General features: G+C 53.1%; 13 protein-coding genes across 13 annotated transcripts; 7 read left to right on the plus strand and 6 right to left on the minus strand.

Annotated features, from left to right (window-relative positions):
• Window positions 1-369: 369 nt before the first annotated feature.
• On the minus strand, window positions 370-1,632 carry BJY04DRAFT_216978 (NAD(P)-dependent alcohol dehydrogenase; the record flags this gene model as incomplete). The annotated part of the gene is made up of 5 exons (XM_073715911.1): window positions 370-1,247; window positions 1,291-1,332; window positions 1,376-1,435; window positions 1,477-1,504; window positions 1,558-1,632. 5 exons carry the CDS (start codon window positions 1,630-1,632, stop codon window positions 370-372), a joined length of 1,083 nt encoding a protein of 360 aa, XP_073572707.1.
• A 604-nt stretch (window positions 1,633-2,236) lies between these two features.
• Window positions 2,237-3,863, minus strand: BJY04DRAFT_186258 (dihydrodipicolinate synthase family protein). The gene has a single exon (XM_073710873.1). The coding sequence runs from the start codon at window positions 3,706-3,708 to the stop codon at window positions 2,701-2,703; it is 1,008 nt and encodes a 335-aa protein (XP_073572708.1). The 5' UTR covers window positions 3,709-3,863; the 3' UTR covers window positions 2,237-2,700.
• A 160-nt stretch (window positions 3,864-4,023) lies between these two features.
• On the plus strand, window positions 4,024-6,092 carry BJY04DRAFT_36248 (Gfo/Idh/MocA family protein). Its single transcript, XM_073720208.1, has 4 exons — window positions 4,024-4,435; window positions 4,517-5,218; window positions 5,322-5,412; window positions 5,507-6,092. The coding sequence occupies exons 1-4, from the start codon at window positions 4,249-4,251 to the stop codon at window positions 5,775-5,777; spliced, it is 1,251 nt and encodes a 416-aa protein (XP_073572709.1). The 5' UTR covers window positions 4,024-4,248; the 3' UTR covers window positions 5,778-6,092.
• On the minus strand, window positions 5,744-8,546 carry BJY04DRAFT_186261 (putative PHD finger domain protein). Its single transcript, XM_073710874.1, has 2 exons — window positions 6,435-8,546; window positions 5,744-6,386 (listed from the first exon to the last, which is right to left on the minus strand). Exons 1-2 carry the CDS (start codon window positions 8,364-8,366, stop codon window positions 6,243-6,245), a joined length of 2,076 nt encoding a protein of 691 aa, XP_073572710.1. The 5' UTR covers window positions 8,367-8,546; the 3' UTR covers window positions 5,744-6,242.
• A 507-nt stretch (window positions 8,547-9,053) lies between these two features.
• Window positions 9,054-10,752, plus strand: BJY04DRAFT_216982 (uncharacterized protein; the record flags this gene model as incomplete). The annotated part of the gene is made up of 2 exons (XM_073715912.1): window positions 9,054-9,397; window positions 9,441-10,752. 2 exons carry the CDS (start codon window positions 9,054-9,056, stop codon window positions 10,750-10,752), a joined length of 1,656 nt encoding a protein of 551 aa, XP_073572711.1.
• Window positions 10,753-10,972: 220 nt separating this feature from the next.
• Window positions 10,973-12,021, plus strand: BJY04DRAFT_186264 (putative transcription regulator PAB1642). The gene has a single exon (XM_073710875.1). The coding sequence runs from the start codon at window positions 11,056-11,058 to the stop codon at window positions 11,881-11,883; it is 828 nt and encodes a 275-aa protein (XP_073572712.1). The 5' UTR covers window positions 10,973-11,055; the 3' UTR covers window positions 11,884-12,021.
• Window positions 11,998-13,261, minus strand: BJY04DRAFT_216984 (mitochondrial carrier domain-containing protein; the record flags this gene model as incomplete). Its single annotated transcript, XM_073715913.1, has 4 exons — window positions 11,998-12,689; window positions 12,773-12,797; window positions 12,874-13,004; window positions 13,075-13,261. The coding sequence occupies 4 exons, from the start codon at window positions 13,259-13,261 to the stop codon at window positions 11,998-12,000; spliced, it is 1,035 nt and encodes a 344-aa protein (XP_073572713.1).
• A 368-nt stretch (window positions 13,262-13,629) lies between these two features.
• Window positions 13,630-16,722, minus strand: BJY04DRAFT_186266 (putative forkhead transcription factor Fkh1/2). The gene is made up of 4 exons (XM_073710876.1): window positions 16,070-16,722; window positions 14,736-15,996; window positions 14,069-14,684; window positions 13,630-14,012 (listed from the first exon to the last, which is right to left on the minus strand). The coding sequence occupies exons 1-4, from the start codon at window positions 16,181-16,183 to the stop codon at window positions 13,940-13,942; spliced, it is 2,064 nt and encodes a 687-aa protein (XP_073572714.1). The 5' UTR covers window positions 16,184-16,722; the 3' UTR covers window positions 13,630-13,939.
• Window position 16,723: 1 nt separating this feature from the next.
• BJY04DRAFT_186267 (uncharacterized protein) lies at window positions 16,724-17,339 on the plus strand. The gene has a single exon (XM_073710877.1). The coding sequence runs from the start codon at window positions 17,048-17,050 to the stop codon at window positions 17,276-17,278; it is 231 nt and encodes a 76-aa protein (XP_073572715.1). The 5' UTR covers window positions 16,724-17,047; the 3' UTR covers window positions 17,279-17,339.
• A 15-nt stretch (window positions 17,340-17,354) lies between these two features.
• Window positions 17,355-19,974, minus strand: pacC (putative C2H2 transcription factor PacC). The gene is made up of 3 exons (XM_073710878.1): window positions 19,351-19,974; window positions 18,999-19,287; window positions 17,355-18,951 (listed from the first exon to the last, which is right to left on the minus strand). Exons 1-3 carry the CDS (start codon window positions 19,645-19,647, stop codon window positions 17,558-17,560), a joined length of 1,980 nt encoding a protein of 659 aa, XP_073572716.1. The 5' UTR covers window positions 19,648-19,974; the 3' UTR covers window positions 17,355-17,557.
• A 241-nt stretch (window positions 19,975-20,215) lies between these two features.
• BJY04DRAFT_186270 (uncharacterized protein) lies at window positions 20,216-22,396 on the plus strand. Its single transcript, XM_073710879.1, has one exon. The coding sequence runs from the start codon at window positions 21,067-21,069 to the stop codon at window positions 21,598-21,600; it is 534 nt and encodes a 177-aa protein (XP_073572717.1). The 5' UTR covers window positions 20,216-21,066; the 3' UTR covers window positions 21,601-22,396.
• Window positions 22,397-22,584: 188 nt separating this feature from the next.
• Window positions 22,585-25,218, plus strand: BJY04DRAFT_186274 (uncharacterized protein). Its single transcript, XM_073710880.1, has 9 exons — window positions 22,585-22,935; window positions 22,994-23,033; window positions 23,080-23,562; window positions 23,606-23,730; window positions 23,777-23,971; window positions 24,019-24,257; window positions 24,302-24,358; window positions 24,409-24,492; window positions 24,536-25,218. The coding sequence occupies exons 1-9, from the start codon at window positions 22,779-22,781 to the stop codon at window positions 24,833-24,835; spliced, it is 1,680 nt and encodes a 559-aa protein (XP_073572718.1). The 5' UTR covers window positions 22,585-22,778; the 3' UTR covers window positions 24,836-25,218.
• Window positions 25,219-27,117, plus strand: BJY04DRAFT_186280 (OSBP family protein). Its single transcript, XM_073710881.1, has 4 exons — window positions 25,219-25,518; window positions 25,585-25,910; window positions 25,960-26,014; window positions 26,079-27,117. The coding sequence occupies exons 1-4, from the start codon at window positions 25,450-25,452 to the stop codon at window positions 26,874-26,876; spliced, it is 1,248 nt and encodes a 415-aa protein (XP_073572719.1). The 5' UTR covers window positions 25,219-25,449; the 3' UTR covers window positions 26,877-27,117.
• The last annotated feature ends 453 nt before the right edge of the window (window positions 27,118-27,570 follow it).

The following is a 27,570-nucleotide window of genomic DNA, read 5'->3' on the forward strand; positions in this document are numbered from 1 at the left end:
TAACTGGCAGTGGGCACGCACAAAGGATGCCCTCGTGGCAACTGAAAAATTCTATTTCCATGGATGTATCCATCTGGTCTGATTCGCAGGCTGCTCTTTGATCCAAGTCTTTATTAAACCTTGAATGCTGCCCAAGCCTCAAGAGTCAAGACTCACAGACCAGGCAATCCTCCACTCCACTCGATCCACTTCCCCAGATTGTCGTCTCCTGAGTAAGAGTTGCATCCGAGTCCGTGACTCTCCGACCGCCGAGGGGACCCTTTACCGATGAAGTACCCTGGTATCTGGAGAGAACCTTGCGAGGTAAAAGTCAATATATTATTTCCATTTTCCAAAACTCCGGACTCTCTCCTACTCTCCAGATATATATCACGCAAACACTTTGTCATATCCCGTCATAGTAAAGCGGTAATGCACATCTCCCTTTTTCATCCGCTCCATGGCCTCCTTCAATCCCTCACTGCCGATTTGCAATTCCTCAACCCACCCCTTCAGTCCCTTTTTCGCCGCCAACTGTAGCATCTCGAGCATCTCCCGACGACTACCAAGGTGACTAGCGCCGATCAAAACACCATTAGAAATCAGATTCTGCGCCTTGATCACTTGGCCTTCCTCCTCCGGCAGTCCTACACTGATCCAACGGCCGTGCACATCCATCATGGACAGATATTTATCCAACTCGAAACCCTTGGAGGAGTTCGCGCAGTTGATGATCAAATCAAAAGAGCACAGATGATCCTTCTCCCAGCCCTCTTCGGCCGTGGCAATGTACCCATCAGCTCCCAGCTTACGTGCATCCGCCTCCTTCGCCCGCGACCGGGAAATCGCCCACGTCTCTGCCCCCAGTGCCTTGGCAAACATGACTCCAAAGTGTCCAATGCCACCGAGTCCAACAATACCGACCTTCTTGCCAGGCCCCGCGCCGTTGCGGACGAGCGGCGAGTACGCGGTTAGACCGGCGCACAGCATCGGCGCGACGAGATTCGATTCGAGCGACTCCGGAATAGGAAACACCCAGTGCTCGTGGGTGCGGACGTGCGACGAGTATCCTCCCTGGCTGACAATACCGGTGTCGGGCCACTTGGCGCCATATGTGTCAATCATGAGGACCGGGCAGTAGGTTTCGTTCTCGTTCTTGCACTGCTTGCACTCGCCGCAGGAGTACGACTGCGCGCCAACGCCGACCCGTTCGCCTTCCTTGATCAGGGTCACCTTCGGTCCGACGCGGATGGCACGGCCGATGATTTCTATTCCGTCAGTTGTGCTTCTCGTCAAGACCGGTGTTCTTACCGTGTCCGACGCAAAGAGGGAACTTTTGCGATCCCCAACCACCTATGCTTGTTAGTCACTGCCGCAGCGCTGCGAGACAACATACCGCTGATGGTGTGCACGTCGCTACCGCAGACACCACACGCTTCTATCTTGACATCGACATCTGTTCCGTTAGCTCAATCCGACCTTTACCAGACTGCATACCATAGTCGCCGAACGGCTTCAGCTTGAACTACACAGTAATTAGCACTTGCATTACGGCCTGAGTGGGAGGACTCGACATACGAAACGCTTGTGAAACTCGGTAAAGGTATCCGGGCTGTCAACCTGGAACCCCTCTGCTTCCTCGGGATATGGCATTTTGTCAATTGAAACAAAAACTGAATGAGAGATGCTGCTGAGAATGCAATGCTCGGTCACTGCCCGGTATTTATCGCTATCGCCAGTTTGAGTTCAACTCTCCCTGGGCGGGATTCACTCCATTCCTGTGAGAGTGGGGGTACACAATGACAATCTCAATCCTATCGTGACACTCAATCGGAGCCTACCTCCGGTTCCAATCATGGCCATGCCTTGATCCTTCCACCGTCTACTTTGTAGAATTGAGCTCCAACTCTCCTGAAATCACGCAGTGTAGTGTGGCCGCTATAGTACAAAGCTATATTCCTAAAGTACTATAAGATAGCACCCGTCCGCCTCTGCAGCCCTGTGCAAGTAAACAAGGCGAACAAGACAAAATTTTGTTCCGTATTACGAGATTGATATGCCCCTCCTGGCAGGAACTAGGAAAACAGCTTTATCCTCCACTCACGAATCGATACGCGGATGAATTCAGCCGGGGATTCGGAGCAATTCCTCCACCTATTGCAGCTCTCTGAATCTGTGCGGGGTGCACAGCGAGCTAGTGCGGGACATTTCTCGGAGTTGTCGCCGATGCTCAGACACCACGAGATTTTTGCTTCATCAGGCGCCGGCGTAATACTTCCCGCATTGGGCTTGTCACTATGCTCCAATCATACTTAAGTTAAGTACTAACCATTGCAGCGATCACTGTTAAACAAAGAGGGACGGTGTATTCGTCACATGTACATGCACAGCGCTGTTAGATTATATGCAGTGGTACCAGGGCCTCTACCGGAAAGGGGCTTGGATTGGCAGCGTGTATTTGGCAAACGGAAGCAAAGCGACATGCACTGCATCCTCAAGTTCTCCTGCAAAACCCTCTATCGCTTCACGGCGTATCAATGCTTGCAATAGGCTTAGTACAGAGGCGTGGCACAGAAAGTGTCGTGGAGTCAAACGCGGGAACACCTACTAGGCGGGGACTACCTAAGCAAGCAGAAGTTCTCCAAGCAATTAACCTGCAAGATTCTTCTTCTCTACGAGGAAGACTAGTAAGAAAACACATTGATATCATTATTCACTGGATCAAGCAGCATCCGGAAGCGAAAACTCCACATCCAACGCCTCCTTAATCTTATCCGCAACATCCTTCACCTGCGCATCGCTCAACCGCCCCAACGGCCGTCGAGGGTACCCGCCATAGCCATAGTACGACTGGATAGCACTCTTCGTCCCCGGAATCGCGGCCTTGGTAAGCACCCAATCGGCCTGGCTCAGCAGCCCCTGCGCCTCAATCGCCTCGGTGATCTTGCCCTCGCTCCAGAGGTTGAAGATCTGCACGCACAGCTTGGGAATGACGTTCGCGCCACCAGCGAGAATCGCTGAACCGCCCGACGCAAGAGTCTGCAGCGTGAAGTCTGCAATTCCGCCAAAGGCAATGTAGGGGTGGACAGCCTCTTTCTTGGTTACAGGGACAGAGGAGCTCTTCGGCGACAGCGGCGACTCAGGCTTGATGGCGTGCAGGGCGCGCGCAACACGGGTGAGTTTTCCGGTATTCGCGCAGGTGAACTTCGTGCCGATGACGTTCGGGTGCTGCGAGATGCGGATGATGAGGTCTGAATCCATATCGATTCCCGCGACGGCGCCGGGGTAGTTGTACAGAATCAGCGGGAGTGGGGAGGCATCCGCGACAGCAGTGAAGTACTCATACAGGGTCTCGTCGTTCCCTGTTGCGTAGCGGTAGTAGGAAGGCGGGACAATAAGTGCGTACTCTGCACCAGCGGAATGCAGATCCTTGGTGAGCTGGATTGTGCCGCGGATGCTGTTTTCGCTGGCGCCTGCGATGACGGGGACGTTGGCGAAGCCGGCTTCGTCGAGGGCGGAGCGGGTTTCGCGGATCACGGTTTGTTTTTCCTCGAGGGTTAGGTGGACTGCTTCGCCGTTGGAGCCCATTGCCACGAGGCCGACGAGGCCGGCTTTTGCCAGGCGCACGGCGTGTTGGCGGATGACGGGGACGTCCAGGTCTTCGGTTGTGGGGTTGAAGAAGGTCATGGTTGGAGCGTAGACTCCGGGGCGGAGGGGTGTGGGTGCCATGGCGATGTCTTGGAGGACTGTATAAAGAGCAGGTGTAATAGTAATAATAGTAAATATCTGAGAGGAAGAATCAGGCAGCTCGCCAATATATAAACGCGAGAGGGGCTCTGGCAACCCTCTCCAATGTATACTTGCGTGCTACCCCACGTCTAATTCCCCCATCTGGCTTAGCGCGTGTTCCATCCCACGTGTCTCCACTTTTTACCCGGAGAAAGCACCGGACGGGGAATTTCCACCAATCGGCAACTGAATTTCCTCATTGAGCTCGGGCCATCAAACGCCGACTGTCTGTAGAATCGTCATCCAAAGCTCCCCATCTGCCTGATTCCCGGCAATTCATGGTTAAAACTGTTGAGATTCTCCGGCTCAGCACTCTCCTGTCTGCCACGGGTATTGCACCAGGACTCTAGTTGCAATTGCGCCCTGGATATATTTGCGCCTATCCCCGCTTTCTCTTTTTGCTCCTCTTCCTTTCCTGCTTCTACCCCTCCACCCCTCATTCTGTATAGCTTCAAGAAGCAAAGAAAACAAGCAAGCAACATGGCTCCTCCCGCTGTCCTCATGGTCGGTACCGGCGAGTACACGACCGGCTACGTCGGCGGTGCCGCCTCCGGCTCAGACAAGAAAGTCGGCGTCGTAGGCCTGACCCTGTTTGACCTGCGCCGACGAGGCAAAGTCGGCGACCTGAGCATGGTCGGTGTCTCTGGCAAGAAGTTTCCAGGAATCCGTACGCCCCTCCCTCCCCTCCAGCTCTCACCCCCAACCCCCCAATTCCAATCAAGACAGCAGCAAAGCTAACACATCCAAGGCGACCACCTCCACAAAAACATCACCCAAGTCTACAACAACCTCGACACCTCCTTCACCTCCTACCCCTCCGACACATCCACCGACCCAGACGCCTACAAACCCGCCATCGACGCCCTCCCCCGAGGCTCCGCAATCACAATCTTCACCCCAGACCCAACCCACTACCCAATCGCCCTGTACGCCATCGAACGCGGCATCCACGTCCTCGTCACCAAACCCGCCGTAAAAACCCTCCCCGAACACCTCGCCCTCCTCGCCGCCGCGCGCAAAAACAACGTCTTCGTCTTCATCGAGCACCACAAGCGCTTCGACCCGGCCTACTCCGACGCACGCGCAAAAGCCCAAAAACTAGGCGACTTCAACTACTTCTACTCCTACATGAGCCAACCGAAATTCCAGCTCGAGACCTTCAAGGCGTGGGCCGGGAAGGAGAGCGATATCTCGTACTACTTGAACTCGCACCACGTGGATATTTGTGACTCGATGGTGTCAGAGAACTGGACGCCGTATCGCGTCAATGCGAGCGCGAGTAAGGGCACTGCCGTGGAACTGGGCTGTGTGCCCGAGACAGAGGATACGATCACCCTGCTTGTGGATTGGAGGCATAAGAGTAAGCCTGGGAAGGTGGCGACGGGGGTTTATACGGCTAGTTGGACGGCGCCTGAGCGGGCGGGGGTGCATTCGAATCAGTATTTCCATTGTATGATCTCTAGACCCTTTTCCTTGCGATGTTCCTGGTTGGGATTGAGATTTATAATCACTAAGAGCAAACAAGAAGCTGACCAAAGAATACTAAACTACAGACATGGCCGCCAACGGCGAAGTGCGCATCAACCAAGCAAAGCGCGGCTACGATGTCACGGGCGACGACAGCGGTCTTGCTTGGATTAACCCGTGAGTCTATCTATCCCCCATTACCCCATATCCCCCATATCGATATTCCTCCCCCCCCCCCGCCTCAGACTCCCATAAAGACTAACAAAACCAGCTTCTACATGCGCTACTCCCCCGACGAAGAAGGCAACTTCGGCGGCCAAACGGGCTACGGGTACATCTCGTTCGAGAAATTCATTGACGCGATCACGGCGCTCAACGAGGGGAGGGTCACACTCGATGATCTGGACAAGAGGCCGCTGCCGACGCTGAAGAACACGATTGCCACGACGGCGATCTTGCATGCGGGGAGGGTTTCGTTGGATGAGGGGCGGGCGGTGGAGATTGTGCAGGGGAAGGGCGGGGAGGGGTGGGAGTTAAAATAGATATCCATGCCCAAGTTACTAGGTGGTTTTTAGTTATGTTGAGGAAGTGGATGGGAAAACGGGAGACGGGAGCGAGGCCGTGCGTGGTATGCTATGTATATGTGTGCATAGGGGTGGTGAGATGGTGGAAGCTACGATGTTTGTTGCGTTCTGGAACAGGCATCTTGGTCTACGGATATGTGTTTATGAGATTCATGCTATGCTGTGCCATGCTATGCCATGCTATGCCATGCCATGCAAAGAGATGTATTTGATTATCTTGTGTCGGTAACTCTGACTCTGCTGTGAGTGTATGACTGGACCCGAAATGAAATGGTAGCATATGCTGTACTCTAAAATGACACCTATTCCTGCGCCAACCTAACGATCCATCCTACTCCAGCGCATGCGCAGCTCAAAATACCCAGAATAAAGTTGGTCCAATCGCAACGTCGTGACTCGTATCGTGTCGATAGCTGAAAACTCTCACCTCCGGGATGAACTGCTTCTGATGATCCCATCTGTACCCTTGTGCAGCTTGACGCGGCACTCAGGACAGTACCAGCGTGCCGTGCGGCTGGGTACTTCAGTGAGGCCGACGCACTCGAGGTGGAACCATTCTCGGTCACACTAACGGGTGTTAGTCCAGTATCAGTATGTTGAAGAGGGAATACGTACGTCTGGATTCTCGCAGCAGATCATCGTGCCGAAACTGACATCCCCACACATACAATACCGCGGCTCGTTCGGGTCGATTTCCTCAAGGACACCGTCTTCGTCGATACGGATGTCCTGGCCCATATTCAAGCCCTGCTCCCGTGGTCCGACGCGCTTCCTGCCAGGTTTTGCTTTGCGGCGGCCGTAGCTGACTGCGGCGCCGCCGTCTTGCCCGTTCGAGACTGGGCCTGGGGCGGGTCGCTTGCGGCGGCGGGCTGGAGCGCTGACGCTGGTTGCACGGGAGCCTTCCGGGACCGGGGTTCGTCTGGCTGGTGTGGCGCTCTTCAAGCGGAGTTCTCTTGCTGCATTCAGGACAGGGTCTGCTGTCGCTATAGAAAGGCGACGGGATGGAGGTCGCGATTCGGATGGCGTTGGGGTGGCCGCTCCTTTGGATCGCGTCGCGAGAGCTGGTGCAGTCGGCTTTTGCGTCTCGGGCGAGTCTACCTTGATTTCAGGCGCCTCTTCTGGGGTTTCTGTTTCCGCCGCTTCATTTTCAACTGCCTCTACCTCTACCTCTGGCTCCGGCGACTCCTTCGTCTTTCGGCGCTTGGCGGCACTCCGCGTCGGCCTCTCACTGTCCGCGACGACGGGTTCCGCTGTCGGACTGGGCTCGAGTTTTCTCTTCTTCAATTTCGGCTTGTCCGCTATGGCCGAAGAGTCCTGCGGACGATCAGCACCGTTGGAAACACCTAAGGAGGAGGAGCCGAGCTGACCTAGGCGCTTGGCTGCTTCTGCCTCCGCAGCGGCTAAGGCGGCTTGTTCCCTCGCCTGGTTCTCGCGCTTGAGTTTCTTGGCTTCATTTAACTTCATGCCGCGGTTGCTGAGTTTCGGTTGTTCCACGCCTTCGAATTCTTTCGTGGCATCGCTTCGGCGGGTAAGGAGTCCGGGGATAAAGTTGTTCATAATGTCGTCGCAGTCTAAAAATTCGGTGCCATTCGATTCGGCTTCTGATTTGGCTGCCCGGTATGCCTCCCATCCTCGGCCGCGGAGGGCAAGCTCGCGGTGGATCATGACCTCGCTAGGCTGCCACACGGCGTTTTTCTTCATCTTCTTCCGCAATTTAGTCATCTCCCACTCGGTCAGACGCAGCCACGGGAGATCTTCGCTGCCAGGCTTTGCATCTTCCGGAGGAGGTTTCAACATCGCTAGAGCGCTGCTGGTCGACATGCCAGCGGAAGCTCTAGACGAGGCTAGTTCACCTGAAGGTCTTGGGCGACGAGACTTCTCCTTCTTAGGTTGAGCCGCAGGCTCGACCGACGGTGGTGTCTTGGAGTCCTCATTGTCCGAATGCTCAGTGCTGGCGATTGGAGAGTCTGGATGCAAGCCCGCGAGATGTTCCGCCGCAACAACAGAACGCCGCGTTCTTGATTTTTGACTCGACCTCGCACCATCAAAGCGCAGTGTTATCCGGGTTGTAGTCGGCGGCGCATCGTCTTTCTTGCTAGTCCGGGGGCGCTTCGCGTTGGCTGGCTGCGGAGGAGTAGGTTCACGCTCGACAGGTTTTGGTAGAGCCTCAAGCTTCTGTCTGATGGAATCTAACCGGTTGAAATGGCGATCGACCACGTCGTACAGACGACAGGCTTCGGCGTACGCGGATTCGCGAGCATTAATAGCGTTGTCAAGTTGGGCGGAAATGTCTTTGCGCAGAGCACATGATTCGGGTCTGGTCTCAGCGGGAAGATCAGGAAGCTGGCCGTAGGTTTGGGTGAGCTCGTGCACACCCTGCGCGCTGTCAAGGTAGCGCTTGTCTAGGCCGCGAATGAGTGTAAGGGAACGGATCAGATCAGCAGGCAGGTATTCGGTATAGTCGATGAAGTCGGTAACGGTGGCTTGGGCGTCGGGATCGAATGGGCCATCCAGAATTACGCCGCCCGTGTCGGTAAAGTCCGCCATTCCGTCTGATAAGTAAAGCGACAGGGTGTATGAAGGCGTAGGATGGGAAATGTAGGGAGTCAACGTGAGGGAGGGAAAGAAAGGTAGTCAGGGCTGAATGGGCGACACCATGCGAGATGGTGCAGCCATATGTTGCAGTATTAAGGAGAGAGCATGTACAGACAGAGGAGAGAAGGAGTGTTGATGGTGGAGCTGGTGTGGACATTCCGACATGTCGATGAGCGCGCAGGGAGACGACACGGATCGGAGCTGTCGGCAGATTGTTGTTCCGCTCCGTGTATCTATACACACCACCACACCGTGCACGGCCAAGCATCTGCATTCTCTTCAACATCAAAGGTAGTCAATGGATGTTGCTATTGCTGTTGAGTTCCCAAATTTGCCGGATATACAGACAAATAGACAGTAGCTCTCTGTTTAGCACCCATAAAGCTTGACTCGCTGATATTAAAGCTCCTTGCTGCCATTACTGCAGGTGACCAGCCCATATTCACTGCTTGATTCACCATGATTTTGGTCAAAATGATACAGGGAGTGTTTGTCGTGTGTTACCTTTGGCCAGCTCGTTTGCCGTCTTGAAATGGAAGCCACCCCTCGACTCCAGCTCCCTCTCCCTCTCTCTCCCTCTCCCTCGCACCTCGCCTTCGTCTTCGTTCTCATCTCAAGTTCACCTCACTTTGATTCATCATGGATCCATCCGAACGGCTGAGACTTCTGTTCGCTGGCGACGAAGCTACTCTTCATATCAATACCGGCCTCCGCTCTGAACCTCCCGCTGAACCTCCTGCTGAGAAAATGGCAGCTACTGAGAGCCTCGGTTCCAAGCTCAACCAGCTCATGATTTCAGTTGAGCAAGCCAATAAACCCCCAACAGCGGCCTCCAGTCTACCTCCAAGCCCCCACGATGGCACATTCTGTCCGATGACTGCAATCTCGAGATACCCTTACCATTACATCAGAGGGGACCTCATGCAGAAGGTTGCTAGCAGATTCTTCGACAAAGCTCAGTTCTTTGACAGGCCTTGGGATCTGTAGGTCTTAACCTCTTCTAATGAACCGAAGCTGACGTATCAGCTACTACATCCATGCCCCCGACCGTCTTGGTGGACGCCCTCTTGTGCTCGTACCGTGTTGCCAAGTCCGAAAGCTCCTACGGGACGTCAACACAACCTTCCAGTGCTCTCTCTCGCTTCCTCCTGAGGAAGAGAAAGGGCTGGTTCTCCGATTTAATCGTGATGGATATCCTCAGCCGACCTTCTTGGGACACTCTTTCGATCGAGAGACGAAGGACAGATTGGAAGCTTTGATCCCGGTCAAATCCAGTCTCACCCGCAGCCTGGGTGAGCGAACAACTGCGGAGGACTTGATTGCGTATGAGAGAATGATGGAAGCAGCTGTCGCTTCTGCCAAGTCCAAGTCTAAGTCAAAGGCGAAGAAGCAGCGTCTCCGGGTCCAGCGTACCATAGACACCAGCGAGACTATTCAGCGCGCACAGTGCTATCTAGGTTTGCGTGCAGACTCTACTGATCTGATTGATTGCAGCTGGAAAGACCTGCCGTCTCCAGGACTCAGGGTGACCCTTGACAAGCCGGCTCCATATCCTTTCTGGAGAGATGCCGTATTCGTCAGCATCGATATCGAAGTGAACGAGCGGTGCCACACTCAGATCACAGAGATCGGCATCTCTACCCTCGATGCCCGCGACCTCGCTGGCGTTGCTCCCGGTCTCCGAGGGGAGAATTGGCAAAGCCGGATTAAATCTCGCCATCTCCGCGTTCAAGAGCATAGGTTCCATGTGAACCAACTTTACATCCGTGGCTGTCCGGAGAATTTCGAGTTCGGCACGAGCGAATGGGTTGCCGCTGCTGATATTGATAAAACCGTGCAGAAGAGCTTCGTGGACCCCTCTTTCTTCGACGGCAACAAGCTCCGTCCGCTGGTACTAGTCGGCCACAACCTTGAAGCTGACATTAAGTATTTTCAGCTTGCAGATGTACACGTCATCGACGATGCCAGAGGGGCATCCAAGTTCTCCGACAGAATCGATACTGCTGCCGCTTTCCAGATGATCCGCGGCGCGACGGAACCGCGGTCGCTAGGACATGTCGTCGGAGAGCTGGGAATGACTGGATGGAACTTGCACAATGCAGGAAACGATGCTCGCTATACCATACAGGCGCTGATTGCCATGTTGCTGGAGCACACTCTCCCGAGTGTCGTCCAGGACGTTCAAGAGTCTCTTGACGACCAGCATGAGAGTGCTCAGGCAGTTAACGAGAGGGTGCAGGAAGCTGATCAGAGTGCGCAGAAAGCTGAGTCTTTGGAAATGGAAGCACAGGACAGCCAGGACGCGCAGGAAACCGACGGCGGGGTCAAGCTCGACTGAAGTTTAGCTGTGTTCGAGTTATGTTTTATGCAACCACCGAGGCCAGACCTCGACGATCTGTAATAAGTGATTTCTTTACACGCAGTTCAGTTCACCACAGACAATCAGAGCAATATTCTAGCGTAGCGCAAAAGATCTTCTGGAGTAAACACGCCGAGCGGAGTATATTTCCCACTACCCCACTACCCCACACCCCACCAACCCACCACCCAAATTTCACCTCTCCCCTCACCAGCATCACCGTCACCATCACCTCCAAGAGTCCAAGCTCATCTCAACATCAACACCAGCAGAACCTCCAAAATGCCCACCCCGATCCCAGAGCAAATAACAACCCACCTCCTAAACTTAACGCCCACCGCGCTAAAAAGCGCAACAACCCACCCCTTCCTGCGGTCCTCGGGAACCGGCCTTACCCCGAAACCCCTGCTGGCAACATGGCTCTCTCAGGACCGGCTGTACGCGCAGTCCTACGTGCGCTTCATGGGGTTGCTTCTGGCGAAGATTAACCTTCCTGTTACTCCATCCAGAAGTCCAGTTTCAGTTTCAGCAACGGAAGATAATGGGAAAGGGAAAGATGCACATGAGAAAATCCTAGGAATACTAGTGGATGCACTGAACAACATCCAAACAGAGCTCTCCTTCTTCGAAGAGACGGCAAGGGAATATGGACTTGATTTGAACACGCCTTTCGACATCGACACCGATTCCAAGTTTGGCCCGAACCCGATTACCCATGCATATATAGATATGTTCATGGCTGCTGGATCCCCCGGAGTGAGTTTACTCGAAGGCCTGGTTGTGCTTTGGGCGACGGAGGTGTGTTACCTGCGTGCTTGGAGGTATGCAGCTTCGTTCCTGGGGACCAGTGAGGGTGGAAAGGGTGAGGCTAGGGAGGATGCAGACGGAGGCGCGCTGAGAAACAAGCTCATCCCGAACTGGGCGAGTGACGAGTTTGAGGCGTTTGTGGGGAAGATTGCGGCGGTGGTGGATGAGGTTGCTGCGATTGAACTTGGAGATGGAACTGAAGGGGACTTGAAGACGAGGGAGGTTCTTGGGCACTGCGAGAGGTGGTGGATGCAGGTTGTTTGGCTGGAGGAGCAGTTTTGGCCGGATGTGTCTGATGTTTGATTTCTTGAGGTTGCTTGTTGTTGCTGTTGTTGTATATTACCCATTTATCTTCATCTTTGTCTTGCCTCTATCCATGGATCAATGCCTCTCTATCAATATGACATGAGTGTGAGTCTACGACTCTATATCTAGATAAAACCTCCTATAAACCCTCCGATGCTCCTCCAACATCACCAGCGTAACAACCGTCTGCGGCCCCAGCCGCACAAAACTAGGAACCCACCCGCGGACAACCCACCACAGGCCCTCTCTCTTCATAAGCTCAGCGATAACCGCAACAACACCCTTCCCAGCCCCTCCTCCTGCTCCTCCAGATCCAGTAGAAGCACCAGAGGAAGAAGAACCCATAAGCCTCGTCTTAACAACATCCACCGGCGACGCCACACTCGTCGCCACAAACGCCGCAAGAACAGAACTCCCCCCCTGAGTAACCGTATCCCCCAGTGCAAACGGAGAAAGCACCGACTTGAAATAATCATAGCTCCCCAACTGGCACCCCGTCATGACGCCGCATCTCAGCGCATTCGCGGCTAGCCCTTTCGTCCAGAAGAGTATCCCCTCGGAGACGTACATCTGGCGCCAGGCGTCGAGGACATTCTTGTAGTTCCGCCGGAGGTGCGAGGGGAGCGAGGAGTCGTTTTGCATGCGGGTGTTGGCGAGGTCGGAGGCGTTGCCGGGGATGGCGCCGAAGGTGCCGGAGAGGGATGCAAGCAGGGTGAGGGTCAGGGGGGATTGTGGCTGGGAGGAGGATAGGAAGTGGCATTTTAAGGATTCGTAGGTTGCGATGCGGGTTGTGCCGTATGTTACTGTTTGTTTCTTTATTAGTATGGTGTTGTTGAGGATAGTAGTAGTGTCGGGGTGAGAGGAGAAGAAAGATGGAGAGTAGTACATTGTCGCATAAACCCCGCAGAGAACTATACAAGATCCAAAGCATATAGTCAGCACAGTCACTACTCTCCTCAAGAAAGTAGAAGGTAAGTAGAGACATACACCCGCATATAACCCCCTCACCCCCTCCGTTCGAAGAATCCGCACTGCGGTGCCTACAGGGCCTATCTTCGGCTGTGCTTGCGCTCCTATACCCTGGGTCTCGGTGGATGCCATTTGCATTCGGACCTTAACTATACATTCATGTCAGATCCAGATATGAAAATTGAACAGGAACACGAGTGCATGATAGGGAAAGCGTACTCAAATCAAGCGGATGCGACACCGCGACAGCAATGCATGACGCCGAGCCACCGAACCAGAGGGGGTACTTGATTTGCTGGTGCGGCTTGAGTTGTGGTTGTGATGGTGAAATTGATGTTGTTTGATTAGTAGGAGTTGGAGTGAGAGAGATCCCCGGTGATGGTGCGTGGTTAGCTACTTCTGCCATTGTGTGTGTTTTGCCCTCAAGCCTCTATTCTTGTACCATGTGTTATGGAGGACAGAGACAGCAGTATGTGAGTGTGCAAGGTAAAGGGTTCGTAGGTAGAACTAGGAGATAGCTGAGGATGTTGAGTGGAAAGGGACAGCCATTGTGAACTGATATTGTGTTTATGTATATACCGAGCTAGAAAGACTGAGTCGGCTTCAAGACAATCTTCCCCTCATCCCGCGGGAAAAGGAGTGGGAGACGCTGAGGGGATGCTTGGGGTTACTTTATATAGCCGACTTCGGGTACTTGACTTCACGTTAGAGACTACTCCCTCTACAACATAAATACCAATCAGACTGTTATCCCTCAAAGCGAAATCGGAATGAAGCAACAGTAGTGGAAAAGGGTCAATATGAAAGAACTCTTATTGATGCCTGCCTGCCTACCTAACAGCTTGCTGAACAGCCATAAAACTAAGCTAACCTTGCAATAACATAAACTACAGACTACAAAAAAACAAGTCAAACAAACAAACAACCAACCAACGACGCCGTCCTCCCAAACCAGTAGATGCTTCGTCCCATCATGGCAGTACGATCGTAGTCAGGCATAAGATCAGTAGATCTAGAAGAAACAAGTTGAGGAGCTATAACGGAAACAGAAATGTTGAGCAAAAAACGTGACAGTCTAGCAGGGCTAGCTGGTCGCCGCGCTCGCTCGGGCTGCGTTGCTTAATTGGCGGTGGTAGGAGCCAATCGGCTGGAAGCCTCTGTGAGATAATTAGTATATTCTAGTTGGAAACAAGAATGTTACTTTGTAACATACCGTGCTAGATCAAATCCTGCGCCGTCTTCTTCTTCTGGTTCTTCCTCCTCCATGTGTGGTCGCTCGTCGAGACCGTTTGGACGTCGATCATCCCGTGCTGAGAGTGGTCGACCTCCAACGCCATTAGCTGTGCCCGGTTTACTTGGGCTGACCAGGTTGGGTGGTGGCGGACTGCTACTTGGGATGTCCCGGAGTACATCACCAGGGTCTCCTTTCAACGGACTCATATCGGCAACAGGGCGAGCGGGCGTGCTTCCAATGTCGGCGAATTTCCAGAACTGGGCGGGAGAACTCATTGGCATAAATTTGGAAGGAACTTGAGCTGTACTCGGCGGCGGAAGTCGGGGCTGGTGTCGTTGTGGTGCGGGTGTGATCATTGACGATGGACCGTCGTCGTAATATGAAGACGACAGCACTGGTGGTGATCTCGTGGCAGTGTCTGACAAACCGTATGCTCTACCAAGACCGCTCCCGTTCTGTTTCGTAGCGGACCGGTTCGGCAGAGGAGACGGCTCCTCATAGTCCCGTGGGTTCGGCGGCCGAAGCGAAGGCGGCTCTATCCCACCGTTCCGCCCAGCACGCGAGCCTCGTTCAGGTGTGTACGCTTCGACAGGCGCTACAGGAAATGAGCTGAAGCTGGGTGACGAAACAGGCGGGGATTTCTTGCCGGCTGAGAACACAGATTCCATTCCACTTGCTGCAGCGCCTCTGGCGACAGTATCCTTTGTTGCTGGCGATGATGGTGCCGACGACTGCGCGCCTTTGCGGAGCTGCTTCTTCCAGTATTCCTCGCGGTATTCCGGTGCAATTTGCCACTTCATACCCTTTCCTGGCTCGTCTGTCCTGCGGGGAACTTTCTGGAACGCCTTGTTGAGAGACAGATTGTGTCGAATTGAGTTTTGCCAGCCGCTTTGCGAATGTCGGTAAAACGCATACTTGTCCATGATCCAGTTGTAAATGTTGTTGAGAGTGAGCTTCTCCTCTTCGCTGGAAAAAATGGCCTGCGCGATCAAAGTGGCATAGCTGTATGGCGGTTTCAAGTCTTTGGCGGCGTCTTTGCTATAGTCGATCTCTTCCGTGCTCTCCATCATCATACCCCGGTTATATAACGGCGACTGCTTGGCGGTGCGCGCTCCGATGGTATCAGGCGAACGAGGGGGGGGAGTGACTTGACGTTTGAGGAACTGCGGAGCGGGTGCGAGTGAAGGACCGCCTGTTGGGTGCTGCACGGCATCTTGTGATTTCGAGACTGTTGGTGTTTGCTGAGGATGCGCATGCTGAGTAGCATCCCACGCGGTTGGGTCCTCCTCACCATTAGCCATCCGCTTAGCGCGATCGATGAAACTCGGATGGATATTCGCCTTGTCACCAGGAGTGACAAACATCATCGAGGTGTTTGCGATCTCAATGATGTCGCCACACGAGAGAACTGCATCGGTGCCGCGCTTGAGGATCGACTGGTTGAGTCGCACACCGTTACGGCCGTTGACGCGAATGTGCCACGAGGCAGTGTCCTCGCCATCGTAGAAAATCTCCGCGTGCAAGCGCGACACAAACTTGCTCGGACCCAAATCGACATGAACCTCCGGAAGCGCTCGCGCGGCGATTGTGACCGGACTCGACTGTTCGTCTAGTTTCGGTTCGCGGTCTGGCTCGCGGCCGATGTTGACGTGGAGCGACTTTACATAGTATGTCCAATTTCTGCCGGCGATCTTCGCGTATGCGCGGATACTCTGTCTGTTTTCGGTTTTTGCGTTGGAGTGATCTCGGAGGACGCGGACTTCTTCGCGAGCGACTTGGAGGTACGAAATGACTAGGTCGACTAAATCTTGGTTCTCGGTTAATTCGCGTTCGGGAGACGAGCCATCTGCTTCGTCTGCGGACTCGACTTTCACGGGACGAGAGAGCTGGGGAGAAGTTCTTTCAATCTATCAACGCGTGTCAGTTTGTCAGATTTGAAAGCGAACCGGGACGACTGAGGGTGGAAATCGGCAAACGCACCTTGCGCTTCTTGTTGGAAGGTCGCGTGGGCGAAGAATCCGGCGCCTCCGCGTCTGAAGTTTCTTGGAGTTGGATTTCCTTGCGCCGCGCGCGACGGCGATTAGATAAAGGCATGTTTGGTTGTAAGAATAGTCGCTTGCTACCACTATGTTTATCTGACGTCTCGAATTTTTTGTTGCTGTCAACGATGTAGAAATGCGAAAATCAAATCGGGCGTGTGCGCGTTTCTGCGGCTAGCGATGGACAGTCGAGTCGGATTGTCTTTGGCGTCAGCGAAAGAAAAACGAGAACGGCCGGTGATTAATGGCGACAACAAATGATGACCTAAAGAAGCCGAGATGGGCGAGGTGGAAGACTGGATGACAGAACCAAGGATTCAAGGCCAGTTTGCCACCGCGCAAGGCGACGCGCAGAATGAGAGGCTAGAAGAGGCCCAGCCACCGCGGGGAGTTCCGGTTGCTGAGTGAGTGGGGTGTTTGTGTGTAGTTTGATTTGAGGTGGGCGGTGGCAGGGAGAGGGACGGACGGACGGACGGAGTGGATGAGGGAGGAGAGGTTAAGAGGAGTACGGAGTAAAAGAGGGGAGAGATTAGATTGAGATAAAAAGAAGATAGATAGATAGAAGGTTGTAGGGAAAGGTATATACAAATGCAGAGAAGAAGCGAAGAAGAAAGTGACGTTGTCTCCGAGTGTGGTGAGTGGTGAGTGGTGACCGCTTCCAGTGCCCTGTGTGGAGTGCCTTCAACGTTGACACCGATCGACACTTCTTCTACACTATACGTAGTCTTGTCTTGTCCGTCTTATCAACCGTTATTATAGCCCTAAACCAGACTCGACGGCCGCATTGTTCCAGGTTAGCCAGATTGCAAATTGAGTGGAGTGCCTTTTCGAGAAGAAACGCTGCCATCCCACCTTACTTGATGATGTTTTGCCGGATGCAGACACCCACAACAGTTTCAATCACTGTAACCTCCAAAGGATGCAAGTAAATAAGCGCACCTCAATCCACCGCTCGCCCATGGGTCTGGTGTTGACCTTCTGCTTGCGTCATTTCGCCCGCAGTGACTTTGCTGCTGTGCTAGTAGGAGACGACTGCCGCAAGGAAGACCTCTGGAATGCTTCCATCTTGTTTTCTTCTGACGAGGATACTGTAGCATCTGGCCAGAAACAAATAAACGTCGAATGCGGTGGTTGGTCAATAAACCTCTGATCGAGTACAGTGTCTCGGCTATATTGAACGGTTTCAGCCACCCTCACGTGCTCGCCTTGACTACGTTCGAAAGAACTCGAACAGGAATAATAAGATCTTGAATTCCGCAATGGAGAATAATAGGTAGATACAGGTGATAGATATTTGGTAGAAATGTAAAGTATAGCGCAGCTAACTCCTCCCTAAGAATACCGTAACACCCTAAACATAAGAAACAAAATGAGCGGGGAATAACAAGCTAATGGAACTTTCGTAACAGATTTCAACAATATATCCAGCCTAGCTGGGCATCTTGGAGTCGCCGTCTTCATCCAGACCCCGCAGCGTTGGGTACATGACAGTATCTCCAGCAGAGTCTGTCTTGACTGCGGGCTGGGGCGTTGAGCGTGGTAGAGGTGAGCTGGTTTCAACGCCCTCCATATGGTCATCTTTAGGTTCTGGAGACCGGGAGAAGCGGCCATCCTCCAATTCATCGAATTCCCCTGCTTCGAGACGATTGGCAATGTAGTCACGCAAGTATTCAATGAGGCGGACCTTCTCAACCCACTCCGACTGCACATCCGACCGCTCAGCCACCTCGGTCGCGGCCTGCGCAGTCCGGGTGACTTCGTCGTCTCTGGGTGATCCAGAGTGCAAAGCTGGGTCGATGAGGCTGGCAGAGATCTGCTTGGGTGTGCGCTCTCCGGATTCCTTATCGTCGGAAAGGTCCATTGCCTCTGAAGCGGCACGAGACGCAGGGCGTGCTCGTTGTAATGTGCCTCCAGTGTACCGGCGACGCTCATCGTTGTCAAATATTCCGCCAAGAGTAGACGGCGGCGCAGCAGTCGAGGTCGCTGGGTAACCAGCAGTCATAGCATCAGTGGCCGACGGCAGGCGAGGGTACATGCCGGAGCCGCTCTCATGCGGTGGTGACACGCGGTGTGCGGCTGGAAGAGAGATCGGCGAGCGGCCTGAGGTGTATGACTGAGCACTTGAAGGAGGCGTCAAAGCAGGAGTGCTGGCCGAAGGAGAGTGTGCGGATGTGTTTGTCAGGATAGGAGCGGCGCTCGTGGCGGCAGCATGAGCGGAAGGAAGCTGTGTGGGAGGCGAGTGAGTGGTGCGGTAGCTCAGGCCTCCGTGCACGTAGTGGGCCCCGGGCTGAGCAACACCAGCCGCAGCGACGTGGTCGTCGTTCTCATAAATGGTCTCCTGCATTTGCTGCAGGAATTGGTCGATGTTGATCAGATCGCTCTTGGTTCGCACGTTGCTCATCGGGGGGAGGTGGTATGCGGGTGCAGCGTGAGGACCGCTGGCGTACGGTCCACCAGCGACAGCCACTGGGGCGGGCATCTGCTGGTACTCGGGGATAGGCGCAGTTGTCAAAACTGGCAGAGACAAATTCTGCAGACTAAGCAGGCGCTGGCCGACGGCGGCGTACGAGTTGGGGTCAAACTGGCGGCGTTTGAGATCGCCAAAGAACTCGTTGAGTGCATCATACCCACGCTTCTTCGACTCGTACGAAGCGTGACCAGGTTCGGGGCCAGTGTTCAAAGCGTAATAGACGTTGCCGTAGGACGGGTTCGAAGGCTGCGGGGGGTGGTGGGCCTGGTAGTACTGGGGAGGACCATGAGCGTAGCCTTGGCTGGGAACTGGGTTCAGAGCAGGCTCGAAGTAATGTGCCGCAGCAGCGTATCCTGATCATGTTAATCGGCGGCCACTTATTTCTGGCTCTAGATCATACCTTTGGCGTTACCTCCGAACATGATGTCCGGGTTGCGAGATCCAGGCTCCGGCGACCGCACCAAGACCGAGTCATCGGCATGGGTCTTGACGTGCTTCTTCAGATCTTGAGGGCGCTTGAACGCCTTGCCGCAGAAATCACACTTGTGCGGCTTCAGGGGGACGTGGACCCGGATATGGGACGTGATATGGTCGCGTTTCACGGTGGTCGTACGGCAACTGCCCCATTGGCAGGTCAGGTTGAGGTTGTTTGTGCTCTTTCGGCCAACATGGCGCTCGCAGACGTGCTCCTACGGAAGACCGGATTAGCTAAATTCGCGACGCGACCGTGGAAAACTCGAGGGCCAACATACGTAGAGTGATTCTGGAGTAGGAAGCTTCTCTGAGCATCCTTGCCACATGCAGGTGAGTTCTTCAGCCGGTCGAGATGCTCCTGATGAGGACGCGGCAGCCGGAGAGGCGGCGGTGCCATTAACTGGAGGGGAGGCCACAGCAGCTGTGGCGGCAGCGGCAGTCGCAGTCACTGAAGGGGTCGCAGCGGCGGCGGTAACCTGGGGGGCAGGTTGAGCTGGAGGTTGTTCCTGCGCAACTGGGGTAGCAACAGGAGCAGCCGGTGCAGCGGTCGCGCTGTTTTCTTGGGCTTCTGACATTGCCAAGAAAAATCTCTTGGGATGAGCGGAAGCAGACAGAGTTCAGCACTCGAGTTTAAAACGATGTGTACTGTCGAGTAAACAAATCACAGCAACTGGAGCAGTGACTTTAGACAAGGCAGATAAATGGTGTAAGCGATGAGGCACGATCAGTCGGTCAAAACAACAGAGACGCGTGCCAAAAGATGTATGTTGGGGGAGAGAAACAAGGAGCAAGAGGAAGAGAACGGGGGGGCAGAGAAGACGGGGGAGAAGCCAAGGGTATAAGACAGACAAGAAAAAGGGGCGAGAGGAATTCTGGGCTTGGTCAAGGTCAAGAGACTCAAGAAGTCAAGAAAGTCAAGAAGGGGGGGGAGAGCCGGAAGGTCTGGGAGTCTCGTCCCGCAGCTGGGCAAAAGGCCGAGCCTGCCCAGCTGCCGAGCCTGCCCAGAAAAGGCTTTCAGCACTGCCACTCAGCGGAGTGAACGTACGCCTATGGCTGCAAGAGCCAAGCCTGTAGTGGGGCCACATCCATGGCTTTCTTTCCAACCCACCTTTGCTGCTCGTTCGAGTCGCCACTTTTTTGTGGCAGAAACGCATCTGGCTGCCTCCTGCAGACTCCGTACAGGATCCTATCTCACTTAAGCTTAAGTGTGCTATCAGCAGAGCTACGCAGTCAACTTGAGACTATTGTGGGAACTAGTCACGCCAAAACTGCAGGAGTCTTTCTGAGTCTCTGGAGGCCGCGGACCCCATTCCAAGAATGTTCAACATGTGCGAGACTCGGTCGATGCTTATTGGGTACAACAAACCCCTCCCGCATAACAACTCAAAGGCCAAACTGGAAGGATGAAGGTGAATTCTTAGTCATGCCACCAATTCCCCTCGTTTCGCCTAATTGTTCAGCGACCCCAAATCCCGACCTCTGGGTCCTAGGGTCTCTAATGTCCAGAGTTTCCTTTTGCAGCAAACCAGTTTCACGCCAATTGGCTTGATGATGCTCGGGACAATGCCAGATTCGCCTCTTTCTCCATATCACCCGCAACCGATTGCTTGGCCTTGGCGTGCGAGCGGAAGGCTTGGAACGGTCTTGGGAGCCCTCGCATGGAGGGACACGGTGCTAGTCAGATTCCAACCATGACATCTTGACTTGGCCCGGTTTCTGAATAATAATAGTGTTGCCTGCTCGTATTCCAAGGTTCCGGACTGGTTGGTTTATGCGGGTGCCGGGCTTGCTGACACTGAAGTTGTGCAGAGTCCGGCAAACTCGCACTCACCAGGTCAAATCTGCCATCATTTGTTCGCGAAAAAGAAAAAAGACAGCATCATAACAGCTCAGCCACGGTTGCTGATGTTATTGCTGACATGTCGAGGCTGGTAACATCGGAATCGGAGCAAGCACAGCTCGTCAAATGATTGCTAACGAGCATTACTACTTACATGCCTACTTCGGACACCCGGACGGCGGACCCCCGGAGATTCTTCTGCTCTTCTCCGTATCCTACTTGGTCTCGGCCGCGCCCATCATCGAGTAATCATCCAGCAACTACCCAGCCAGTCGAAGTCTGCTATCACATTCTCGTGCTTGAAACATACCATACCTACTCCGTAGGCACGATATCTGTCGTGCTCGCTCGGCCTCGATTGGCATTCTTGTTTCCACTATGTATGATATCGGTCAAGAACGAGCAGCGGAGCCATTACGTCCATCTGACGGTCGATTTCGCAATTCTGCATGCTGCCATGGAATCCTGCAACAAGTTTCTCCGTTCGATGTGCCTCAGGTGGAGGGCAAGGCCTCTGTGTCGCTGGGACTCCTTCTCAGCCTTATCGCCCAAGAGTCAAGTCCACGAGCATGCCAAGTTGATAGTGAGCCATAAGTTAATAACGCCCACATGGCTTCCCCTCTTTGTGGCTCGAAGTTGGTGGTGGTACCCAATGGAACAAAGAACCCGGATTAGACACAAGTTTTGAAAGCGCTGACGAACAAAGCAGCTTGAAGTCGAGGATTCGAGGACTCGGGCATTAATTCTCAGAAATATTATCGAAGGCACGGACAAAGGCCCAATAATGACCGTTGTTCGAGATCTTCCCTCTATTCGCATTTTCTAGCCGCCCTCTCTTCATGCCTTTGTTTGTCATTGACTTCTTTTCCAGCAGTCGAACTGACCGAGTCCGGCCAACTTACACATTTGGGAAAGAGAACACATTCCCTCCAACAACTCTATCTTTAGAAGCGTCCTAGAATTCCGAGCTGAAGGAGATGCGGGGTTCACCAGCACCAGCGCAAGCCAAGTGCGCTAAGTATGCGCTCTCGAGAGGTAGTATTGACCGATTATCGGACGTGCCATTGCGCTTCTAGGGCAACGAGCGAGCCGCGAGACCACAGACGCAATTTAGAGAAGCATGATAAATACATCAAAAGCCTTTGAGGTCTAAGCTGAATACTCAACAATCGTGTAGTCGGTTGCGGTTCTTGAGGCTTGATCCGCAACGTTCTGTAGGGAGTCATATATATATCTACCATCCGTCTTCGAGCCAACGCAGAACCTACGATCTTAAATGCCCTAGGGGAATAACTATCACCTGAGAAAGCCAGAAGTACATTCAATCAACTATCCAATATCTAGCAAGCAGAAAACCCTCCACAAACTCCGATAAGGAAGGAACTTGGCTGTATAGCGAAATCCGGGGAAGGAGCGATGGACTTCCCTGGGTCGCACCTTCCTGCGGAATATCACAGAGAAAAGGAAGGAGCGACTGTGCAAGCTAAGAAGGCACATCTGTCCTCGAGCATGAAATTGGAAGGAGCGACGGAGTCAGGTGCCCGGTGTACTTTGGAAAGGAGCGATGCGCGGCCTGAGGCAGAGACTATTGTAAACCGCGAGCAGTGTCGAACAACAGATACATACTTAGCTAATGATAAAAGGTGACTTATCGCCAAGGCTCTCGGTGAGAGCTCATTTTGGAGAATTGCGAGCTTATCGCGTTCAAGACGATCCTTTAATGCACCACCCCTGGAGGTTGATTCGAGCGGGGTCGGGGAATGCGCCTCCCCTCCATCATCTCAGCAGCTCGCGCCATCGTCTCCTTTGGTTTACGCTACTGATCAATATTGAAGCTCATGTGTGAAGCGAAAAGTGTATGGCGATATGACAACAGATGGAGCTAGAGGCCGTTCGGCCAGTCTGGAGTCATCCGAGGCAGACCAGAACGAGTACGACCGCTTGTTTAGAACAGAAGAGGACGAGACGGACGCGCCGACAACAACACGGAGAGAGCTCTGGTCTTACTACCTCTATTATAACGGTAAACACACAGGTTTATGTTCATACTTTACATTAATGACCTGAATTTATCTCTACAGGCGATAATGGAGTTGGGCCTCTCTCATACACCCAAGCACTGTAAGTTAGGCTAACACCCCTTTCGTCGAACGTAGCTGACCTTCAGATTCCAATGGGCACTTAACAGCGCCGGTTGGCAACCAGGCACAAATCCTCCAAAGCCATGCAACGACTCTTCACCATGCGTCGTTCCCTGGGCCGGAGGAACAAAATCCGTCTCCTCTGTCGTTCTCATCGCCAACGGACTCAGCTTCACCTTCATGACGATCATCTTCGTGTGGCTTGGCAGTGCCGCGGATTACGGCTCCTTTGGTCGATGGCTTCTCCTCGCTTTGACAGTTGTCTGCTGGGCTCTACAGTATGGTATGCTGGCTATTAAAGAACCGAGTCAGTGGCCGGCTGCGATGGGGATGTACATTGTGACGTATGTCGCGTATGGTGCTACGCTGGTTTTCTATGCGGCTGTGTTTCCGAAGCTGGCGAGATATACTCCGCATGTGAGAAAGGCCAGGGAGGAGGATCTGAGAGAAGGGAGGATTGACCAGCAGGAGTATGATGCTCTTGAGTCGTTGGAGCGGAATCATATCTCGTACGTATGATCAATTAACGTCGGATAATGCTAACAATGATAGCAACATCTCGACCGCACATAGCAATATTGGGTATCTGGCGGTGCTTCTGCTCAATCTTAGTGTCTTGTTACCTATGCAAGGAAATAACTATGCGAACAACCTGGCCATCTGTCTAACGAACTCTTGTGCGCTCATTCGATCTGATCTTGAGCTACTCTAATATGATTCTAGATTGGGTCGTGCTAGGCATTTGGTGGTTCATCTTTCAGCAGAAGCGGCCAGGCCCCAAAGTTCCTGAAGGCTCAAGCTATGCTACGATCGGGTTCAAGCAGATCTGGCTTGCGCTGAGGAAGATTCGGTCACTGCCGCAGACCTTCTTATACTACATCGCGTACTTCCTCCTGGCTGACGGGTTGAACACGACTGGTACTGTAGTCAATTCCCCGATATATCTCAGATCTGACTCTGGCTAGGAACACTGGTATCAATCATCCAGAACGACTTCATCGATTTCTCGTTTCTCCAGCTGACATACCTTGGTATAACTCAAGCGGTCTGCTCAATCACATCCACGTTCGGCTTCTGGTACTTCCAGAGACACTTTAAAGTCCCAACCAAGCGCATGTTCCTGTTCACAAACTTCTTCAGCGTCCTCATACCCTTGTGGGGAATGCTAGGTCTCTGGACACATCGTGTTGGGTATCATAATCGGGTATGTTGATCTATACACCGGGAGTCTCGTCTAACAAGCTACAGTGGGAATTTTACTTCTACAATGTGATATTCGGCCTCTTCCAGGCTCCATATTACGCGGTAAGTTACTAGCCTCCAGATTTGAACGTTACTAACACTGCGATTTGTAGTACGCACAAACAATGGTTAGCGAGTTGATACCCCCAGGCTACGACAACATGTTCTTCGCCCTATTTGGAATCACAAACCGTGCCGTAAGTCTTTGAAACCTTTCTCCAGCCAATACTAAGTTGGCAGTCATCTATAATCGGCCCCAATGTCATCCAAGCGATCATCAACGACTCGCAGAACAACTGGATGGGATTTCCATTCCTGTTCGCGATATGCGCCGCGGCGATGATCGCTATTGCATTCGTGGATGTCGAAAAGGGCCGTGAAGATGGAAGAAAGTTTGTAGAAGCGCACAGGGGTCCTACTGCGCGGGCGAGCTCGGAATTTGAAGAGGTTGGGAACAGAAAGGGAGATGGTCAGACTGCTGCAAGGGTTGAAGAGATTGGCAGTGTTGGCTCGTCAGATGTCACAGGAGATAGACGTTGAAATGCCACACTCGCCAAGCATCGATAAGATGTAGCCACGGCATATACCAGATAATTCCGAATCTCAAGAATACTCCATGAACTTGATGCTTCGATGGTGGGGAAGTTAGCGCAGGGTCTAAGACAGTGCCTGGCAATGTATTCCGTCGGCGCTGATCGAGATCTAGATATTGTTTTCTCTCCACAACTTTACCTGTTAAGGCCTTCCATTTGGGCCTTGACATGTGTCTTGATGAGAAGATCTCGATTGTTGAAGGCAAACGTCGTCATTATTGGGCTGTGCAAGCGAAATGGAGGGAGGCATGTGGATGACGTCGAGATCGGAGCCTCCTTGACCCGATTCGGAACAGACCCCAATGCGTATGAATTCACAATTTCCCCAGAACATCTGTCCCTTGTCTTGTCTTGAACAACGTTCTCACTCTGCTGTTGCAGTTTTGTTACTTCAATTATCGATTCTCTTTGTCTTCAGCTTCTCACTTAGTCTGCCGGTCGACTCTTTCCCCTCAACTTTCCAGCTGTTTTACCCTGCTGCCTCCAGACTCATACCGCCTGAGCTTGAGCTCTTGTGCCCCTCGAATCGATCAATAAATTTCTAGTTCAACAACCACGAACATGTCTTCCAAAGACACTGGATCCGGCCTGTCAGCCCAAAACAAGACCTCGTGGTCCAGCTTCCTCAAGGTAGGTACCGAATCTATCTGCTTCGCTCCAGGCAGCAGACCGCTAATGGACATCTGTACTTTCTAGTCGATCGCATCTTTCAACGGCGACCTCTCCTCCCTGACCGCACCTCCATTTATCCTTTCCGGCACCTCTTTGACCGAATACTCCGCCTACTGGGCCGAGCACCCCGCACTCTTCATCGCCCCTGCGAAAGAAGCCGACCCCGAGAAGCGAGCGCTCGCCGTTCTGAAATGGTTCCTCAGTACTCTCCGCCAGCAATACTGCAGCCGCAGCGAGAAATTGGGCAGCGAGAAGAAGCCTCTGAACCCTTTCCTTGGAGAATTGTTCCTCGGAAAATGGGACAGTGACTCGGATGTCGGCGAGACCAGCTTGATCAGTGAACAAGTCAGGTGGGTGCTGTATCTCAATGACTGAAAATGGCGCAGCTAATGATTGTAGCCATCACCCTCCGGCGACTGCGTACGCCATCCGGAATGAAAAACACGGTGTCCAGGTAAGTCGTTTGTCCACGTGTCCACCTTCCCGGAATTACCTAGAACGAAGCTAACGCAACCTAGCTGCAAGGATACAACGCTCAGAAGGCTTCGTTCTCCAGCACCATCTACATCAAGCAGATCGGCCACGCCCTGTTAACGATTACTCCACCCGGCGCAGACAAGAACGACCCCGCCCAGCAAGAGCAATATGTCATCACCCTCCCACCCCTCCACGTCGAATCCCTCATCTACGGAACACCATTCATGGAACTCGAGAAATCCACCTACATCGTCAGCAGCACCGGCTACATCAGCAAGATCAACTACTCCGGCAAGGGCTGGCTAAGCGGAAAGAAGAACACCTTCAACGCAAGCCTGTACAAGGAAAGCGACGGCGAGAAGAAACCCCTCTACACCATCGACGGCCAGTGGTCCGACAGCTTCACCATCAAAGACGCACGCACCAAGAAGGAAGTCGAAACCGTCTCCGTCCGCGAGCTTACAACCACCCCTCTCCGCCTCGCGCCGGTCGAAGAACAAGATATCTACGAGAGCCGCCGCGCCTGGCGCGACGTCGCGTCAAACATCGAGTCCGGGAACATGGACGCCGTCTCCACGGCCAAGGGCAAGATCGAGAACGCGCAGCGCGAGCTCCGCAAGACGGAGAAGGCCGAGAACCGCGAGTGGGAGCGCCGCTTCTTCGATCGTGTTGAGGAGGACTACGACCCGGAGTTTTCGGCTCTCGCCCGTAAGGCTGGACTGACGACGCTGGAGAGCGATAAGACGGGTGGTGTGTGGCGGTTTAATGCCCAGAAGGCGGCGGGTGCGAAGCCGCCGTATCACAAGGCTGGTGGCGTGGGGTTGGGTGTTGAGCAGTAAGGCGTGAGAGAGAGATGGGACTGTATGACGGTATATAACGTGCCAAATGGTCTGCTCTGCTGGTTTCGAAAATACTGGCATGGCATGGATGGAAAGAAGGGCCTGGGAAACCTTCAAGGTTAATAATAGATTTTCTTGGTTAGTTCTGTGACGCCCATTAAGGTTGTTTGTGATGCTTTCTTCTTCCTGTACATAGTATAGCACAAACTACAAAAGATAGGTTCTACTTGAAACTGTTCAAGCTTGCATTCCTGGAGGGTTTTCAGTAAATGTGATCTTAATACTGCTGAGCGACCGGCCTGCCACTCAAACACGCAAGTGGAGAAGTAAACCTTGGAAGTACAGGTAAACCAATCATGAACTCCTAGTTAGTATAGAGCACTAGTAGAACTCGAGCAAGGAAAAAAGCCTAAAAGCTAAGCTTGTATCAGACCAGGAATCATGAAACGAACCTGAGTGTACGGAGTACGGAGTGCAAGGGACCGCTATTCTGAAACCGCACGAACTCGACATCGGGATACCTACTTTGCAATTCGCGCCTGAAGACGCAGAGGATTAGATCAGAGTAATTATTCGCCTATTTTCCGCTCCAAGTTCCTACATATCTAGTATAGTTAGGATGTTAGAAGGGATAGCAGGTAACCGGTAGTTTGAAAGTCTATGAACTACCGTCAGACTTCAGTACTATGTACGA

The sequence above is a fragment of the Aspergillus karnatakaensis genome, assembly GCF_047715665.1.
Source record: "Aspergillus karnatakaensis strain CBS 102800 unplaced genomic scaffold BJY04scaffold_17, whole genome shotgun sequence".
In the NCBI taxonomy this organism is placed as follows: domain Eukaryota; kingdom Fungi; phylum Ascomycota; class Eurotiomycetes; order Eurotiales; family Aspergillaceae; genus Aspergillus; species Aspergillus karnatakaensis.

Coding starts and splice junctions, on each gene's coding strand:
- pacC (XM_073710878.1), bottom strand. CDS start 19,647: ATGTCAGAAGCCCAAGAAAACAGCGCGACCGCTGCACCGGCTGCTCCT. Junction 19,288..19,350: donor CTACTCCAGAATCACTCTAC/GTATGTTGGCCC, acceptor GGTCTTCCGTAG/GAGCACGTCTGCGAGCGCCA. Junction 18,952..18,998: donor GTTCGGAGGTAACGCCAAAG/GTATGATCTAGA, acceptor TAACATGATCAG/GATACGCTGCTGCGGCACAT.
- BJY04DRAFT_186274 (XM_073710880.1), top strand. CDS start 22,779: ATGACAACAGATGGAGCTAGAGGCCGTTCGGCCAGTCTGGAGTCATCC. Junction 24,258..24,301: donor GTGTTGGGTATCATAATCGG/GTATGTTGATCT, acceptor AACAAGCTACAG/TGGGAATTTTACTTCTACAA. Junction 24,493..24,535: donor TTGGAATCACAAACCGTGCC/GTAAGTCTTTGA, acceptor CTAAGTTGGCAG/TCATCTATAATCGGCCCCAA.
- BJY04DRAFT_186280 (XM_073710881.1), top strand. CDS start 25,450: ATGTCTTCCAAAGACACTGGATCCGGCCTGTCAGCCCAAAACAAGACC. Junction 25,519..25,584: donor CGTGGTCCAGCTTCCTCAAG/GTAGGTACCGAA, acceptor TGTACTTTCTAG/TCGATCGCATCTTTCAACGG. Junction 25,911..25,959: donor TTGATCAGTGAACAAGTCAG/GTGGGTGCTGTA, acceptor TAATGATTGTAG/CCATCACCCTCCGGCGACTG.
- BJY04DRAFT_186258 (XM_073710873.1), bottom strand. CDS start 3,708: ATGGCACCCACACCCCTCCGCCCCGGAGTCTACGCTCCAACCATGACC.
- BJY04DRAFT_186270 (XM_073710879.1), top strand. CDS start 21,067: ATGCCTACTTCGGACACCCGGACGGCGGACCCCCGGAGATTCTTCTGC.
- BJY04DRAFT_186261 (XM_073710874.1), bottom strand. CDS start 8,366: ATGGCGGACTTTACCGACACGGGCGGCGTAATTCTGGATGGCCCATTC. Junction 6,387..6,434: donor TCTGCTGCGAGAATCCAGAC/GTACGTATTCCC, acceptor AACACCCGTTAG/TGTGACCGAGAATGGTTCCA.
- BJY04DRAFT_186267 (XM_073710877.1), top strand. CDS start 17,048: ATGCAAGTAAATAAGCGCACCTCAATCCACCGCTCGCCCATGGGTCTG.
- BJY04DRAFT_186264 (XM_073710875.1), top strand. CDS start 11,056: ATGCCCACCCCGATCCCAGAGCAAATAACAACCCACCTCCTAAACTTA.
- BJY04DRAFT_36248 (XM_073720208.1), top strand. CDS start 4,249: ATGGCTCCTCCCGCTGTCCTCATGGTCGGTACCGGCGAGTACACGACC. Junction 4,436..4,516: donor CAAGAAGTTTCCAGGAATCC/GTACGCCCCTCC, acceptor AACACATCCAAG/GCGACCACCTCCACAAAAAC. Junction 5,413..5,506: donor GGTCTTGCTTGGATTAACCC/GTGAGTCTATCT, acceptor TAACAAAACCAG/CTTCTACATGCGCTACTCCC.
- BJY04DRAFT_186266 (XM_073710876.1), bottom strand. CDS start 16,183: ATGCCTTTATCTAATCGCCGTCGCGCGCGGCGCAAGGAAATCCAACTC. Junction 15,997..16,069: donor CTTCCAACAAGAAGCGCAAG/GTGCGTTTGCCG, acceptor ACGCGTTGATAG/ATTGAAAGAACTTCTCCCCA. Junction 14,013..14,068: donor GCAGGATTTGATCTAGCACG/GTATGTTACAAA, acceptor ATTATCTCACAG/AGGCTTCCAGCCGATTGGCT.